The sequence below is a fragment of the Zalophus californianus genome, chromosome 10 (genome assembly GCF_009762305.2).
Source record: "Zalophus californianus isolate mZalCal1 chromosome 10, mZalCal1.pri.v2, whole genome shotgun sequence".
In the NCBI taxonomy this organism is placed as follows: Eukaryota; Metazoa; Chordata; class Mammalia; order Carnivora; family Otariidae; genus Zalophus; species Zalophus californianus.
The window spans coordinates 112,881,332-112,897,421 of NC_045604.1; the positions used below are offsets into that span (position 1 = coordinate 112,881,332).

The 16,090-nt window shown below is 61.0% G+C and overlaps 2 protein-coding genes across 4 annotated transcripts in view; both read left to right on the top strand.

Annotated features, from left to right (window-relative positions):
• The window catches only part of LOC118356026 (collagen alpha-1(I) chain-like), a 27,688-nt gene extending 15,330 nt beyond the window's left edge, over window positions 1-12,358 (top strand). The window contains exons 4-10 of the mRNA XM_035722238.1: window positions 1,903-2,021; window positions 2,234-2,621; window positions 4,095-4,174; window positions 4,341-4,468; window positions 4,675-4,894; window positions 4,957-5,187; window positions 11,179-12,358. Of these exons, the coding sequence (XP_035578131.1) occupies window positions 1,903-2,021; window positions 2,234-2,621; window positions 4,095-4,174; window positions 4,341-4,468; window positions 4,675-4,894; window positions 4,957-5,187; window positions 11,179-12,358 (2,346 nt within the window). The remainder of the gene's footprint in view (window positions 1-1,902; window positions 2,022-2,233; window positions 2,622-4,094; window positions 4,175-4,340; window positions 4,469-4,674; window positions 4,895-4,956; window positions 5,188-11,178) is intronic.
• PSMG3 (proteasome assembly chaperone 3) lies at window positions 12,052-13,631 on the top strand. Of its 3 annotated transcripts, none has more exons than XM_027613320.2 (3): window positions 12,052-12,097; window positions 12,584-12,820; window positions 13,421-13,631. In XM_027613320.2, the coding sequence occupies exons 2-3, from the start codon at window positions 12,605-12,607 to the stop codon at window positions 13,571-13,573; spliced, it is 369 nt and encodes a 122-aa protein (XP_027469121.1). In that variant the 5' UTR covers window positions 12,052-12,097; window positions 12,584-12,604; the 3' UTR covers window positions 13,574-13,631. The 3 variants fall into 3 exon arrangements, with proteins under 3 accessions (XP_027469121.1, XP_027469120.1, XP_027469122.1); XM_027613319.2 differs by lacking the exon at window positions 12,052-12,097 and adding an exon at window positions 12,104-12,428; XM_027613321.2 differs by lacking the exon at window positions 12,052-12,097 and adding an exon at window positions 12,104-12,369.
• Window positions 13,632-16,090: the final 2,459 nt, after the last annotated feature.

Genomic DNA, 16,090 nt, shown 5'->3' on the forward strand with positions numbered 1-16,090 from the left:
ATCCCGGAGAGGCCGCAGGTGGGAACCCCAGTGGACAGTCCTGGCTGAGCCCAGCCCCCTGCCGTCTCCGCCAAGATGCCAGGCATGGCAGGGACCCTCCAGACCTGCCCACCCTTGACCTGAGTACCACCTGGTGGCCTCTGGTCGATGCCACGCAGAGCAGAAGAACCGCCCGGCCCGGCCCAGCCCAAATCCCAGACCCCCAAACAGTGAGCTTTAACAGAATCGCTGTTGGGGTGCTTTGTTACGCAGCGTGGATGCCCGGAACGCACGGTAGACAGAGTGTGGAGGTACGGACCCAGGACAAGGTAGGACCCTCTCCCTGTCCCCACAGCATGTGGGGAGGCTGGGGGCATTTGCGAGAGTCAGCAACATGCCCTGCCCTGCGGGGACATGTGCAGGTCACCAGGCAGTAATTACACCGGGGCAGCAGTGATGGAAACGCGGGGCAGCACGGGAGCCCAGGGAGGGACCCCACCCCAGCTGGAGGGAACTACGCGAAGACACCCTCCATGGCCCTCACCCCTCCCTGCCCCACTCCCCTGCACTGGGGTTCCCTGCTCCCGGGGTCTGTGCCTGGGGACCCCTGAGTCTTCTCCAGAATGGCCCGACACCTGTCCAGCACAGGCAGAAGCAGACAGGGCCCCACTCAGCTCTGGAGCGGGGCAGCTGTGTGACCTCAGACCGGTCCCCCAACCTCTCTGAGCCTCCGTGTCCTCCCCCGTGCACAGGGGTGGTGATTACTGTCCTCACAGGGCTGTTGCGAGGTGTGAACAAGCTGATGTCTGTACATGGAGGCTGGGCTCCTGGGTCACTGCCAACATCTTCCTGTCTGGCTCTTGTCACGCATCCCACTCGCCCCCCGGGGCGCCTGTCACCTCCCCTCCCTGGGCCCCAGCTTCCTCCACTGTTCAGTTAAGGCACTGGCCTACATCACCAAGACCCCTCGAGCTCTTAGGACACAGGGTGTTTGCTCAGGAAGTAAGGCCCAGAGGACTGCCTCCAGGCTGGATCTGGTTTTTCTCCTGGACGGGATGGAAGGACATGCCCCCAGTTCTGGGGGGGGGGGGGGCCCGGGGTGGAGGAACATGGGTAGGGATCTTTGCTCTAGCCCTTCCCCCACCTTGCCCTGCTCCGGCACCTACGTCCGAGATGGCACATGTCCTGGCTGGCAGCGCTCAGCCCAGCTAGCAACCTCTGGGGGGCCGGGGGCGCTCCTTGGGGGTGCTCCCTGGGGGACCCCTGGCACCCCTCGCTCATGCTCAGCTCCCTTGACCTCAGTTGCTACCCCCTGTGGCCTGGGCCCTCCACCTGCACCCGGAACCCCCCTCCATCCTTCCACTGCCAGAGAGCCTGAGGATGGGACGTGTCCCAGGGACGGGCCTCCACTGCCCACCCACTGCCCTGGTGCCTGGAGAGTCAACGCCACGGGGCTGGCCAGAAGGTCACAGCACTGGAGAGAGGAACCAGCCGGGGTGTCTGATACCAGTGCAGGAAACAGCAAACTGCCAAAAGCCCCATCCATCACTCACAGCTGCCCAGAAAGAGATCCCAGCTCTGGGCAGGGACCCAGCCTGCCCTTCCCATGACCCCGCTGTCCATGTGCACAAGTCGTGGGTGGGGAAGGGGTCTCGCTGAGCCGGCCAAGCCCACCCCGGGAGGGTCAGCGAGAGGGAAGACGGTTGTCCCCAGCTTGTGGGCTCAGGGTGGTGGCTGCCTCTAGGGTCCTCCCGAGGGATGAGTCCAGGAAAGCCAGGCACCCAAACCCATGGAGGACTGGCTCTTTGACCACAGGAGGGCCGCCACCGGAGCTGAGGCTAGAGGCAGGTCTCCTCCGGATCCCTCAGCACAGCGCCCCTACCCCCAGGCTGCCCCGCCTCCTGGCGCCCCCCATCCCCCAAGGCTGCCACCCCCACCCTGGGCAGGAAGGAGCCTGGATGCTCGCAGAAGGGCAAAAGGGGCCTGGCAGGCATGGCCGACCCCCTAATGAAGCCATCGTGCCACCATAATGAAGACCTCATGTACCTCCAATGACACTTAGCAAATCCAGGCACAAATAAATAACCCAAGTCCAATTGAATTAACCTTCAACTGATCAGCACAGCTAAACAAATTATCCCGAGGCCCGAACGAGATTAAAAGGCCTGGCGCAGACTGGGATCATTCAGTGGGAGGGTTCATTGGGTTTAACGAGTTTAAGCCAAATCCCCGGTGTTCTTTTCTCTGGTTTCAGGGCACTCTGCTCCCCGAGTGCAGCCTTTGGGGGGCCGCAGCCCCTGGGGGGCTGCAGAGGGAAACCAGATGCACGGCGGGGAGAGAAAGCAGGGGACACCCCTCGTGTGCAGGAGGCTATTGCCAGACTGTTTCCCGGTGACAGTGACAGAGCCCAGCCTGATTTCCCAGGAGACGAGCAGGTGCTGGTGGCAGACGCAGGGCTGGCCTTGCATCCCGAAACCACCCCCAGCCGCTGTGCGCAAAGCTCACCTGCATTTGGCCCCAGGCCCACCCCAGGTCCAAGCCCCAGAGTGATGGTTCTCCTGCCCGCCGAGAGCAGCCCGGACCCTAGCGCCACGCACAGGGGCTGGGGCCTCCCCACCCGAGGGGAGACAGAAGCCCCCCAGGTGGGTGCCGCCCTGGTGCAGGACCCGGGGCTTCATCAGCTGCAAGAATAAGCCGAGACAGGGCGCCTGGGTGGCTCAGTCGGTTAAGCGACTGTCTTCGGCTCAGGTCATGATCCTGGAGTCCTGGGATCGAGTCCCACATCGGGCTCCCTGCTCGGCGGGGAGTCTGCTTCTCCCTCTGACCTTCCCCCCTCTCATGCTCTATCTCATCCTCTCTCTCAAATAAATAAATAAAATTTAAAAAAAAAAAAAGAAGAAGCCGAGACAGCACCCACTGCCCGCCCATGCCTCCCACGCAGCTCTGCGGGGTCCACTTTCTTCCTAGCTGCCCCAGGCCCATGCACCTCAAAGCACAAAGAGCACTCCGGGTTTGGGCGTGGGGGTCTCTGCTCCCAGAGCGGGACAAGGCTGCGAGTCCTTGCTTCTTCCGCTGACTAAAGGTCCGCCCGGGTACTCCTGGCCGTCCACAGAGAGGCGGGAGTCGCGGAGGTGAGCGGCCCAGGCAAGCAAAGGGCCTGCTTGCCAATTCCTGAAGGCGCCCCTCGGCCACCAGAGCTAGAGGAATGGACGGACACGGTGTGGTCTGGCCACACCACGGGGTGTGAGCCGGCCTTCTAAAGGAAGGAAGGACCCCTGCCCCCATGGGGACGAGTCCCGAGGACACGAGCCAGACACGGAAGGACACGCACGGGGTCCCCGCTCCCACGAGGTCCCGGAGTCGTCAGACTCACGGCCACGGAGGGCAGACGGCGGGGCCGGGGCTGGGGGAGCGGGTGGGGGCCCGTGCGTCACGGGAACAGGGTCTCGCTGTGCGGGATGGAACGTTCTGGAGCCGGACGGGGGGACGGCTGCACGGCAGCGTGGATGTGCTCGGTGCCCCTGAACTGGACCCTTTGAAGTGGTTAAAGTGGTGAAGTTTTATGTTTATTGTACCACAATTAAAAAATTATTCAAAAAAAGCATGTGGCCCGGGAGCCAGGAGGCAGCTGAGGAAGAATGAGGGCAGTGACGGGCGAGAGTCTCTGGGGGCTTATCCGCAGGGGAAGGAGGGCAGTGAGGGGGCCGTGGGGAGGGGGCCTCATGGGGGAGAAGCTGAGGCAGGGGCTCCGGGGAGGGGGGCGGCAGCGACCAAGGGTGCACGGAGTAGGGAACGGGAGGCTGGACTGAGCCCCGGACCCGCACAGCCCTGGGTCCCCTGCACCACCACCCACAGGCCTGGGGACCTGATCCTGATTCCCTTTTCTCTGGGGCTCTCAGCAAAGTCAGAGCAAAAGCCGAGGTCCCGTAACAGTAACTGTGGGGGGCGCAGAGGCCAGCGTGCACCCACTCGGTGTTCTCACTGTGGCCTCGACTGTCTAGTCCAGCTCACGAGCCCTACTCCCGACCTCAAATGCCCCTGCTCGGGGCCGCCTTACCCCCCTCCTGCCGCGCGCCTGACAGTGCCCCCAGAGGACTTCTCGCCCCCCCTTACAGCGCGGCGGCACCGGGTCTGGCCCTCAGGCCGGGCTCAGCAGGTGCCCGCGACATGACACCTTCAACATCTTTGTGGTCAGGTGGGCGTACTTCTGGGGGGAGGGAGACACCCAGGTAAGACTGAGGCAGAGGCGGACGGAGACCGACAGAGAAGGGGGAGCGAGGGCTTGAGACCCGAACGGACAGACAGAGGGTGAGAGCGGACGGGCTCCTGGCCCTCCTGGAAGAGGCAGGCTACCCGGCCAGGTGGGCGGGAAGTGCCAGGGGGAAGCCCCTCTTCCCCGTGCGGAGTGAGGACCACAGGACAGACGCCTCGGTGCCGCCACCCACACCGGGTTCTGCAGGCCTCTGCTGCCCCCTGGAGGCGTTCGCTGGTAACGCAGGCTCTCCCCACCCTGCCTCCGCCGGGGTTGGGGGCTGTAGACCCTCCTTCCTGCCCTTTCCCAGCCAACACCCAACCCAAACCACCTAGATTCACCTCGGGGGGCTGTGGGCGCGTCCTCAGGGCGCAAGGACCCCCGGGCCACAAAGGTCACAAGCGCGTTGCCTTCCCCGTGTTCTCTCCTGGTTGCGAGAACAGAATACAACCTTGCCTACGTGCGCCTGTGGACACTGGAAGTGCCCACGAATCTGGACCTGCTGCCACCGCAGGACCAGCCCCCTGCCACCGGTCTTTCCCACCAGGCCGCAGGCCCTGTGTGCCGGGGCCACCCCACCGCGGCCTCCCTCACTGCCGCGCTCCCCGGGAGCCTTCCTACCCCCTTCAGCCACGCTCGGGCCGGTGGTGAGAGGGCGTTGCGGTACCGACCTCAGTCCACCTGGACCTGTGGCCTCCGGCTCATCATCTGCCTTATCTCTGCAGCCCAGAGCCCTGGGCCCGCTACCGGCCGGAAATGCTCATCCAGCGGGTGCCCAAGAAACCTTTCTCTCCCGGACGGACGAGCAACAGCAGCACCTTCGGGGCACCGGGCATGCCGGGCCCTGGTGGCGGAAAATCAGACCTGTGTGCCCCGAGGTGCTATAGGACACGGCAGGAGTCCTCCAGCAGCCGCGGCGGGCCACGCTCTCCAAGCAGATCCGCTCCCGGTCGGAGGTGGGACTTTAAATCGGGTCTACCTATCGGTGGGGCTTGTTTGCCCCCATTATGGGTTCACAGTTTCTTTCTGCACAGACCCTGAGGTCTGCTCTCAACGTACGGTTTCCCGAGTGCAGACAAATGCGCAGTCACGGCAGCACCCCCACCATCAAGATGCACAAAGCCGTCCCTGAGCCCCAACTCTGCACCGCAGACCCGCTTTCTGTTCTGATAAGCTGGCCTTTCTCGGAACTCCAGAGGCATGCAGTCAGGCCTCATGCAGACTCTGTGCTCGGCTCCTTTCTCTAAGCAGTTTGTGAGGATCCCCCGCGCCATACTGTTGCATGTGCCGCTAAGCACTTCACCCCTTTCAAATACAGAGCAGTGTCCCATCATGTGCACGTGCCACTTTGTGTCTGCACCCCCCCACCCACTGAGAGCGTGTGGGGTGCATCAAGTGAGGGGGTGTCTTCTGGTGGCTGTAGACCGAGGAATGGCCCTGCTGCAGCATGTGGGAGGCGGTGGTCACCTTTCCAAGGAACTGCTAACCCGCTCCCCAGAGTGCCCATGCCATTCCACATTCCCACCGGCCACGCGGGCCGCTCCAGCCGCAAACCCATTCCTGCCGGCCCTGGGCGTGGCTGGTTCTTACTCCATTCAGCTCTGTGTCCTGTTCTGTCTCGGACCGTCCAGCAGGGCTAGTATTTCCCCGTGTTATCACTTCTGGATGCACAGAACTATAAGCATTGGATTCAAAATCCTCCCAAACTCTTCAAGTCCAGCCCCCCAAATGCAGATCCCCCCTCCCCCCACACGCGTCCCTACCCCAGCTGACCACCTGCTCTCAATTCCCCCAAAGGGAGCAGACTCACCACCTCCCGTGCGCAGCCCTGGCGTTACTGGTTCAGCACGTCCTCGAGCCGTGACCAGTCTGCCCTCTGGGAGCCTCCACCTGGGACAGCCCCCACACACGGAACAGGCTTCGGAATCATGAGGCCGCCTCCCGCCTTCTCCGGCCCATCCACTGGGTCCCTACTGGATCCCTCCTGCCAGGTCTCTGGGCTGCCTCTTCAAGGGGCCCCGCCCCCTCCCCGTGCCATGCCACTAAGGAGTGGGTGGGAGGCACCTGGGGGCCACCTGGCCAATGTGCCCATTTTACAGATGAGGGTTTACAGTTGGAGGCCCAAGGAGGGGAAGGGAATGGTCCAAGGCCACAGGTGAGCCTGCCCTGGCCGTGGAGGCTCAGGTTCCCTCGGCCTCACCCTCCTGGCTCCTGCACCCGCCCCAGCCCCTCGATCCGCGGCATGGCACGCAACCTCGAATGCAGTCCAACTCAACAAGCACGTTTTGAGGCCCCGTGGCCTTCAGCACTGGCTCTTCCTCTCCTGGTAAGAGCGCGGGAGCCGGGATGAGCCTCCATGCGGATGGGCAAGCTTTGCGGCAGGCTCCACACCGGGCAACAGGACCGCTTCCTCGCCAGGGGAAATAACTCCTTAAAGTATTGAAAGAAAGGCTTCCCGAAATTGTACATGGATTAAGGTTTCTTTATTAAGGAACTAAACAAACATGTGGGTGCAAGGCAGTTGTCAGTATTTCTAACGAGGGCAGAAAGCCTCGCTCTGGGAGCGAAACGCTTAACAGCCGAGCGTGACCGAGTTTGACCGAAATCAACACGCGTCCTCAGCTCCCTGTTCTGGGCGGGCAGGGAACTGGGTCCAAAAACAAGGGGTTTTCTTTGTGCTTACTGTGTGGTGTTAAGTGAAAACACTCCCACCGACACAGAACTCCAAAGCCCGGGACCCGTGTAGACCACACAGCCCCTGCCCGCCGCCTCTGAACAGAGGCTACACCCAACAGGAAACACCACCGGCCTCTGCAGGAAAATGATGATTTTACTTCTTCCCCTGTGCTGTAGGCATTCCAGAAATGATCTTTACATGCTCCCTGGGAAGAGGATTTATTCCTCTTCTGAACCGCTCCCTGGATCCTTATAAACTGGACTCAGTTTTAATGGTATGCATTAATTTCCCTTGGGAAAAAATTGAGTTTCACATAGACCCGGGGTTTTGTTTTTGTAATAAAATATACGCGATTTTCGATTGGTTGCCTTTAATCTTTTTTTTTTTCCTGCAAAAACCTCAGCGGCTTATGTTTCTTATATCCTGCCCCCCTCCCTCCACTTGGATAATCCTGGTTTGGAAAAAAATTAATTCATTGTTTTTCCAGATAACCGGGTGCTGCTGAAGGTAATCTCTGTCTTGTGGAGAACTCTAATTAGAACCGCTTCTAATTCCGCGCCACTATTTGTTCAAGGGTGTCTGTGACCGCTGTGTGCAGGGTCACTCCCAGCTGGGGCACAGAAAGGGCAGGTGTGGGCTGGCGGTAAACGCGGGGGCCCCCAGGGCAGAGCGTCCCCAGCCTCGGTGGCGGTGGCGGCGGCGGCGGCGGCGGGGGTACCGCTCAGAGAAAGATCCGCAGACCGCCGCGGAGCTGGCCGTGCCCACGAGGCTTCTCACACCTGCTTCTGTCCTAACAGGGCACCAGCAGCTTCCGAACCACCACAGCATTTCCCCAGGGACGGGCCTGGGGCAGGAGGACCCCTTGGCCTTGGCCGCAACAAGGCCTGTGCTCAGATAACCCCAGACCCGTCTCGGGGGCATTAGGGGACCGGGCAGATGGGCTAACATGGCCACTCCTCGGCATCAGCTGCCCCCAAAGGCCAGCAGTGAAGAGAGCTCAGGGCCGCTGGTCCCACGAGGTCCCTTGTGTGCGGTTCCATGAGTGGATCCTGCTGACCCGTGAAAGGCAGGCAGCCCTGTTGCACACCGGGTGTGTCCGGCCCTCCACCAGGCCCTTTCGCCATGTGACCTCATTTAATCCTCCCAAGAGCTGGTCTGTCGGAAGGAAAGCACCCCTGAGGTGTGCACAGGAACCTTGTCCACACGGTGCTGAGCGGAAGGGGCCGGCCACGGAAGGCCACATGGTGCACGAGTCCCCTTGTGGGCGTTGTCCACATGGGCAAATCTGCAGAAACACAAAGTGCGTGCGTGGTTTCCAGGGGCCGGGGGCGGGGAGGGTGGGGCGCTCTAGATATTTCGTCACGTCCGTTATGATTTCTTCGCTGACGTAATCACTGACAAGGACTTGCTAACTCTCAAATGCAGGGGGAGCTGCTTGTACATGAACTCGTTTTTCACGGAGTGATTGGTTCAAGGACAGGCACGTGACCCAGGCTGGTCTAGGGAGACTGGCCTGGACGTTCCCGGGGAATCCTGGGAAGGAGAGTGACTGGAGGCAGCGGCTGGTGATGCTGCCAGAACGCAGGACGGCAATCTCGGAGTTGAGAAACAGAGGGGTGAATCGTCAGAGTGTCCAGGACTTCTCAGCTGTCCAGTGAGCCCATCTGTTCTCCTTTGCAGCAAAAGGACAGTTTCACAAGGTGTCTGTCACCTCTGCCTGGAAGAACCCTAATGGACACACCTCCTGTCGCTTGGTCCTAAGTATCTACCGCCTAAACGGGGTAAAATCTGCTTATCTGATGCCGCGTCTCAGGCCTGCATCACAAACGTGATCTCCAGCTCTGCATCCCCCGGTCCTCTTAGGAGACCGGCTGCGACATGTGAGAGGGGCTATCGTTTCTACAAGTAACACAGCTCCACGTATTACACCATCTCACCGAAATCTGGAGGGGACACTGTGTCTATGAGCCCCTCCCTCGGGCAGACCCTGGAGGGTGGCAGCTGGGAGAGCCTCCTGCAGGTCGAGGGCCTCTAGGCCCAAAGACTGATGTGCTTTCAAGTCATTCCTCACCCGGCATACGGCAGCAGGATGTTACTCACCTGCGGATGAGAGGACAGGTGTTTAATAATAAAGGTAATAAACAATGTATAAATATATAAGTAAGTATGAAAACACAGGAAGTAATAGCTAACTTCATAAAGCTCCGGGAAATCACGGTCTGTGGCCCACCTCACTCCCTCCTGTGAGGCCGGCACCTGTGTTCTCTCCATTTCTGAGCTGAGAAGCTGAGGCCAACAGGGAAGGTTGCCCCAAAGCACAGTTAGTAAGGGCCGAGGAGGCAGATTCTAGAGCCTTCCAGGGTTGACATCTTAGGCCCCCGTGTGCCCGCCAGAGCTGGCAAGGCATGAGCTCGCAGAGGGAAATAGGGGTATCCTAACACAGAAAGTTTCCCTACTGAATCGACCGTTTACAAAACTGGGCTCCCCTTAAATGCCCCTCCGTGTCCCCCACTCTCTCTCACGCACAGGCATGACGTTGCAAGTCCTGGTAGGCACGCCGTGAGGCCGGGGGGCTGCCGTGCATCATGAGAGATGCAAGATTTCGGAAAGCCTGTGAAGGTTAATACTGGGGGATGTGGCGGCGAGCGTGGAGGGCCTGGCGGTGCCAGACGGGGGCCGGCTGCTGAGGACAGACTCCAAGGTCAAACGTGCATATCAAAGGATCATGAGAGGCGCTTGGGGAAGCGGATGGTGCCCTCCGACCGCCCTCCTCCTTATGCAGCTGGGAAAATCGCTGTCAGACGACTTGTTGGAAAAATTATGACCCTGCCAAATCAACACTGGATTCGTTGGTTCTACAAATTAACGTATAATGGCATTCATAACTTAGAATTCCTTGAAAAACAAATTCAAGACATTTTGTTTTGTCCCCATTTTTTTAAGATAAATTCTCACTCTTCTGCCCCACCAGTGACACTTCCACTACTCGGTTCCCATTTTAAGTGGATTTACTTAAGGGAATTCGCCTCCCACTGGAGAACAGCCCAGGGCAGGCAATGAGCTGGACCCGCATTATTCTAAGTGCCCAAGTTCCGCCCACACGCCCGCTTGGGCCTCCAGGAAAGCCCCTCCTAGACTTCCCACCTCCTTTCCTTCATATGCAGCCTCTACCCAAGATCTCCACCAAAAAACAGCCAACGGACAAGCACGGACATATTTGCTTGAGTGTCATTGAAACTTATCAGCCACTCTGCTCTCGCACGTCTTTCATAAAGGTGAGAACTTTATTCCAGAGTTGGGTATTTTTTGGAGGGGAGGGTGTCAAACTTGTGTCTATTTGTATACAGAGAGAACGCATGAATAGGTGAACAGCACTGAATGCACCTTTGTAAGGTTTCCCACAGCAAAGCAAGAGAATTGGCAATTTGCTTTTGGTGTGTGGGTGGGTGGATGTGGGTTTAAATTTAGCCCCAACAAAAACACTCTCAGGAGAAATTGATACCCTTCATCCTTTTTGAGTATTGGAAGCTTGAAAGTCATTATCTTTCCCTCTGTGAACCGGCTGCAAGAAAGCTCAAAAACAGGTTTCCTTTTGATTTCGATTTCTATTTTGATGTTTTGTATACATGCATTTTAAGCCACCAGAAATCGTTTTGGAAGGCGCGTGCTTCATTGGACTTGACACGGATTGTCTAAGGAGTCATTAAATCACGAGAAAAGGGAGCAAAGATTAGGGATGCCAAGGCTTCCTAAGGGGCTCAGTGCAGTGGGCAGACCAGGTGGAGGGGAAATGCGCCCCCGCAGGGATTGTCAGGAATCTGAACAGCAAGGCCTCTGAGTACGGGGTTCTGCAGGGCTGTTACTCCCCTAAGGAGGAATCTGCAGGCTCAAGCTAGAGCAGCAAGGCTCCCCCACCCCGCCAATAACACTTCCAGCTTGGAGAAAGAGAGGATGAGCCCTGGGGGGCTGTCAGAGACGGCGGAAGGGGACCAGAAATCGTCTTGCCACAGGAGCCACGCTGGTCCCTCCTCCTCCCCCCGAACGGGAGCCCTCAGACCAGTCATCAAGGGCAAGCAGGGCGAGCGTCTAAAGCCCGGATCCAGGCCTTACCAGCTCTACGACCCGGGGCAAGCTCCCTGAACCTGAACAGCCCGTCTACAGGACGGGGTCAAGACTGCAGGAACCACTGCTCACGGAGCACTTCGCCCAATGGCTGGCACCCACCACGGCCTGAGGAATCTGACGGATGTGCGCTGGAAGGGTGGCCCAGATGGACCCCCGAGGGCTGGGGCCCGCGTGAAAATGGGGCGGAGGGCTCGCCCCTGCAGAATGCCCCCGCCCCGGAGAGTGGGACGGAGGGCTCGTCCCCGCGGGCCACCCCCACCCCTGCAGATCCATCCCAGGGAGAGACCCGGCGGCGTGGGATGGAGGGCTCGTCCCCGCGGGCCGCCCCCACCCCTGCAGACCGCCCCAGGAGGGCCGGGGGCCCCGGGAGAGTGGGGCGGAGGGCTCGCCCCCTGCAGAATGCCCCCGCCCCGGAGAGTGGGACGGAGGGCTCGTCCCCGCGGGCCGCCCCCACCCCTGCAGACCGCCCCAGGAGGGCCGGGGGCCCCGGGAGAGTGGGGCGGAGGGCTCGCCCCCCCACGGACCGCCCCCGCCCCGGGGCCCTCAGCCCTGGCCCCGCCGTGGGGCCTCCGCGCCGTCCCGCCCGCCTGGGTCAGCAGGACGCCCCGCGCCCGGGCTCCGGGCTGGGACTCCTGCCGGCCACACCCAGGGCCCTGTGTCCGCGGCGGCGGCCCTCACGGCCCGCTCTGCGTGGGGCGACCTCTGCACGGCGCCGGCTCCGCTCCGACAGCCCCCGGGCCGCCATGCGGGAAGGGAACCCACAGCCAGGCGTTCCCCCGACTACCGAGGCCACCCCGGGGGAGCGGCCAGAGGCCGGGAGGCCGAGGCCCGCGGGTCGTGGGCTGCCGCCCCTCGTCCCGAACACGCAGCCCCTCTCCCGAGCGCGGAACCCCACTCCTCAGGGCGCCGGAGGCCCCGCCGGGACCGGAAGCCCGCAGGCGCACTTCCGTAGGCGGGGCCGCAGCGCGGGTGGGCGGGGCCCCCCGTGCGGGGGCGAGCCCGCGTCGCCCAAGGGCGTCACTTCCGGGCGCGGCGCGGTAAGCGCGGGCGGCGCGGCTGGCGGGGTGGGTAGACGGGCGCGCGTCCCCGCGGGGCCCCGGCCTCCCGGCCTCTCGTCACTCTCTGCCCTTCCCCCGCGCGGGGGGGGTGCTGCCCCGTCCTGTGGGGGCGGTCGTTTCCCCAAACGGAAGGGGAAGCTCAGCGGGAGGCGGGAGCGCGGCCACCTGCTGGAGCCCGGGCTTGCGCACCTGCGGCGCTCGCTCCCGCCGGCCTCGGGCCGCGGAAGGGCGGGAGCCTCCGGGGATAGAGAGCAGCGTGTGCCCTGACGGCCCGCCTGGTAGGCGCAGCCCGCACGTCTGCACACGCGCGCCTGGGAGCGGCTCCGGCGGGTTCCAGGTGAAGCCCGTGTGCGTGCACGGGCGCTCGCTCGGATGGGCTTGCTTGTGTTTGTTTTAATACCAGGTGGTACTAACGCTGGAGCCACGAGGCACATCCGACACGGTCTGATTGAATTACTCTCGTGTTTTCTCTTTCCTTGTTAAACACTAAAGTGCCACTGAAGAGACCCATCCATGGAAGGCAAACCCTTGCTGGTGTCCAGACAGAAGACGGAAGTGGTATGTGGGGTCCCCACGCAGGTGGTCTGCACAGCCTTCAGCAGTCACATCCTGGTGGTGGTGACCCAGTTCGGGAAGATGGGTACCCTGGTCTCCCTGGAGCCCAGCCCCGTGGCCAGTGACATCAGCAAGCCCGTGCTCACCACGAAAGTCCTTCTTGGGCAGGACGAGGTAAAGTGGCTGGGAAGGGGTCCCCATGGTGGAGGAAAACCCGCTCGTGTGACTGCAGTTTGTGAGTAGTGGCCGGAGGGTCTGGTGGGAGGGCCATGGAGCCCACGAACAGCCACAGCATTTCCTGAAGCCTTCGCAGCTGTGAGAGCACCTGCCTGCCCTTGGTGCATGCTTTTCCCAGCCCATCAGTGTTGTATCTGGCAGACAGGCGGGGTATTGATCTTGTAAGGTTTGACCCTCTCATGCTACCTTGGGGTAACGAGCTCTGACAAGATCGCCTGTGAGATTTGACAGACCCCACCCCAGCCGTGCAGAATACCTTTCACGATTCCTTCTAGATGACGGCCAGCCAGAAGAGACCAAGGAATCGGAAAGCACCAAGAAAATGAGTATAATGGTGCCTCTTCAGCGTTTTGTTTAGGACTGGAGTGTTCTGGAGTCTGGTTGAACGCTGAACAACTGTTACGTTGAACTTACGGGGTGGGGTGTGATTTATTGGGGGTGTAGGAAGCCATTCGGGTTCCTAGGGGACACCGCGAAGGCGCTAAGGGAAATCAGATTTGTCCCAATTAAAATCGTTTCTCTCTTTCCCTTTACCAGCCTCTCATCCATGTCTTAGCAAAGAACCTGGTGACGTTTGTGTCTCAGGAAGCTGGAAACAGAGCGGTCCTCCTGGCCATGGCTGTGAAGGACAGGAGCGTGGAGGGGCTGAAGGCCTTGAAGGAGGTGATCCAGTCCTGCCAGGTGTGGTGACCCTGGAGCTGCAGACACGCCTGCTACTCAGCGGGCTGAGGGGACGTGCGACACCCTCGGTCAGGCAGAAGGAGGAACTCTGCCTTTAGCTCTAGAAGCCAGAAGAAATATGCGCATCCCAGGCAGACTGTACTTTGGGCGCTCTTATCCGCAGCTGGAGGAAAGTTGCGGAGTGTGTCTGGGGGGCTATGAACCGTTCTTACCAGGGCCCAAATAGCTGCATATATTTGAGACTTGAAAGATGAGTCATCAGGCATGAGTCTTGGCCCCCCACGTGCAGTATCTGTTGTTGAAGAAAATTTTTTTTTATTCACAATAAATGCCTGTTCCCAAATACCTCACCGTCCTTCCTGGCAGTACTGAGAAGCTAACATCACGCGGTGTAGGTTCGGTTCAGCGCACCGTAAGTGGGAGGAAACGTTTGGCAAGGTTCACACACGCTGCGCACACTGCCCTCGCTCCTTCCTCTGACTTCTCTGAGCGGGTTTGGCTTGCCGGACAGCCGTTGCCTTCCATTCTGCGAACCTCTCTTAACTGTCCTGCTGCGCGGCAGTTACGGTGAGGCGTTGGCTTCAGGATGGTGTTGTGGCCTGTGACCGCCCGGGCCTCTGGTGGACAGCAGCTCGGACCCTCTGGGCTGGTCCTCGTCCCCCACTAGCCGTGGTGGCGCGTCACTGTCCGCACCAGAAGCGGGGGTCCAATGTGCCATTTGAGTCCTCCCCACGGGATTGGAGACTAGAGGGGATGAGGGCCTGGGGTCTGGAAGCTGGGGTCCCTGTGTAAAGAGGGGAGGCCCGGCTGGCTCAGTCAGTGGAGCGTGCAACTCTTGATCTCGGGGCTGTGTGTTCCGGCCCCAGGGTGGGCGTCGAGATGACTTAATAAAATCTTAAACAAGATCTCCGTAAAGAAGCACCTTGGGTGGCGTCCATGTCCTCGTGAGAGCAGAAGGGGATGTTTTTATTCCGTTTCCCTCGGAGCCAACGGATTCTAAGACCCTGAAGTTCTTGACTTTAGAAACTTCTCTCCAACAGGCAATGGGAAGGACTGGTTCAAGCCACCGGTCCGGTTTAGAGGTGAGCATGAGTTTGCTGAAGATGAGACAGGGAAACTTCAAGGGCTCATTCCGTCAGCAGAACGTGCGGGGTCACCATCAGCCCCGCCCGGGGCACAGACTGGCCGACGGCGACCGTGGGGCTCACGTGTGGGAATCCTGCCAGACTTCCCAGAGGAGGTGCTGACGCTGCTGCAGGGAGCCTGGGTGACTGGGGAAACTGAGGCAGACCCTATCCCTGAGAGACACAGAACTCCTTTGTGGCCAGCTCCGCCGCACCTCCTGGCCTCTCGGGCAGACCTGTAGCCAGCCTGGCCACTCCTACCCCACCTGCCTTCGCACCGCACTCGCCCGGTTACATCCCAGCCCCCCCGAGCCCCACTTAGTGGGCCTCTCGGAGGACTGGGACCAGCACAAGTTCTGAGGACACAGCAGCTGACCAGAGAAGGGAAGGGGTGTGCACACACGAGGATCCCCAAGGACTGGGGTGTCCTGACAGATGGGGAGGAACCAGCTGCTGGAGAAGCACCCGCCCCCAGAAGCAGAGGCGTGGACGGGGCCCCAGTCTGAGGCTAGGATCAGATTCGCAGCTTTCGGTGTTCCAGTGTGGTCTCCAAATGCGTCTCCCTGGGACCAGCACACCTGCCTATCACCGTGACCAGGCTCAGGGGACAGCCCGTGTTCTCACTCAGACCCCGGGAGGTCACTCCTCTCGTCATCTGCATGTTCCAGAGGGGGATGGACGCAGCATCACCCAGCCGCCCCGGCTCGGCAGAGCTGGGACTTGAACCCGGGTGCAGGCCCCTCACTGCCGCTCGCTGGTGGCCTGACTGCGCGACGAAGCCGCACACCCACCCCTCGAGGCCGCCCTGAAGAAGAGGCCCCGGAGACACAGGGCTCGAAGACCCAGGGTGGTGCCTGCCCGGGGCCCTCGGCAGCCTGGCGGGGGGTGGCGGGCCTGGCGTGGAACAGGGAGCGGGGCCCCCAGCACCTTCTCCGCGTGGCACCCTTACGGCTGCCGGGAGCCATCTGCTGGCTCGTGGAAATCGGTTGGACGCTATGTGCTCCTGTCACACGCCCGTGCCTGGGCGCTGCCCTGCCCTATAAACCCAGGCACGGACGGGGTGGGGAGGCACCCAGGTTTGTGCTTCGGCGCTGCCGCTACAGTTCAGGAGGAGCGATCCGGGAGGCCGCATTCCCTGCAGGCGGCGCTCCGCGCCATGGGGATGGTCATTGCTGTGCACGGACAGGCTGCATATGGTGTGTGCCCAGCAAACTGTCGTCACGCCTTCCAGCGATCTGCAGGCCAATGGAAGTAATGGACACAGCGCTCGTCAGCAGCCCGTGCAGCCCAGCCTGCTAGAGGGGCTCCTCCGTCAAGGTCACACCCTCCCACCACCGTGCGATCTGCCCAGCGCGGAGGCCCCCCCCAGACCTGCTCCCTTACACGCCCTCTCTTTTCCTCG

Coding starts and splice junctions, on each gene's coding strand:
- PSMG3 (XM_027613320.2), top strand. CDS start 12,605: ATGGAAGGCAAACCCTTGCTGGTGTCCAGACAGAAGACGGAAGTGGTA. Junction 12,821..13,420: donor TCCTTCTTGGGCAGGACGAG/GTAAAGTGGCTG, acceptor TCCCTTTACCAG/CCTCTCATCCATGTCTTAGC.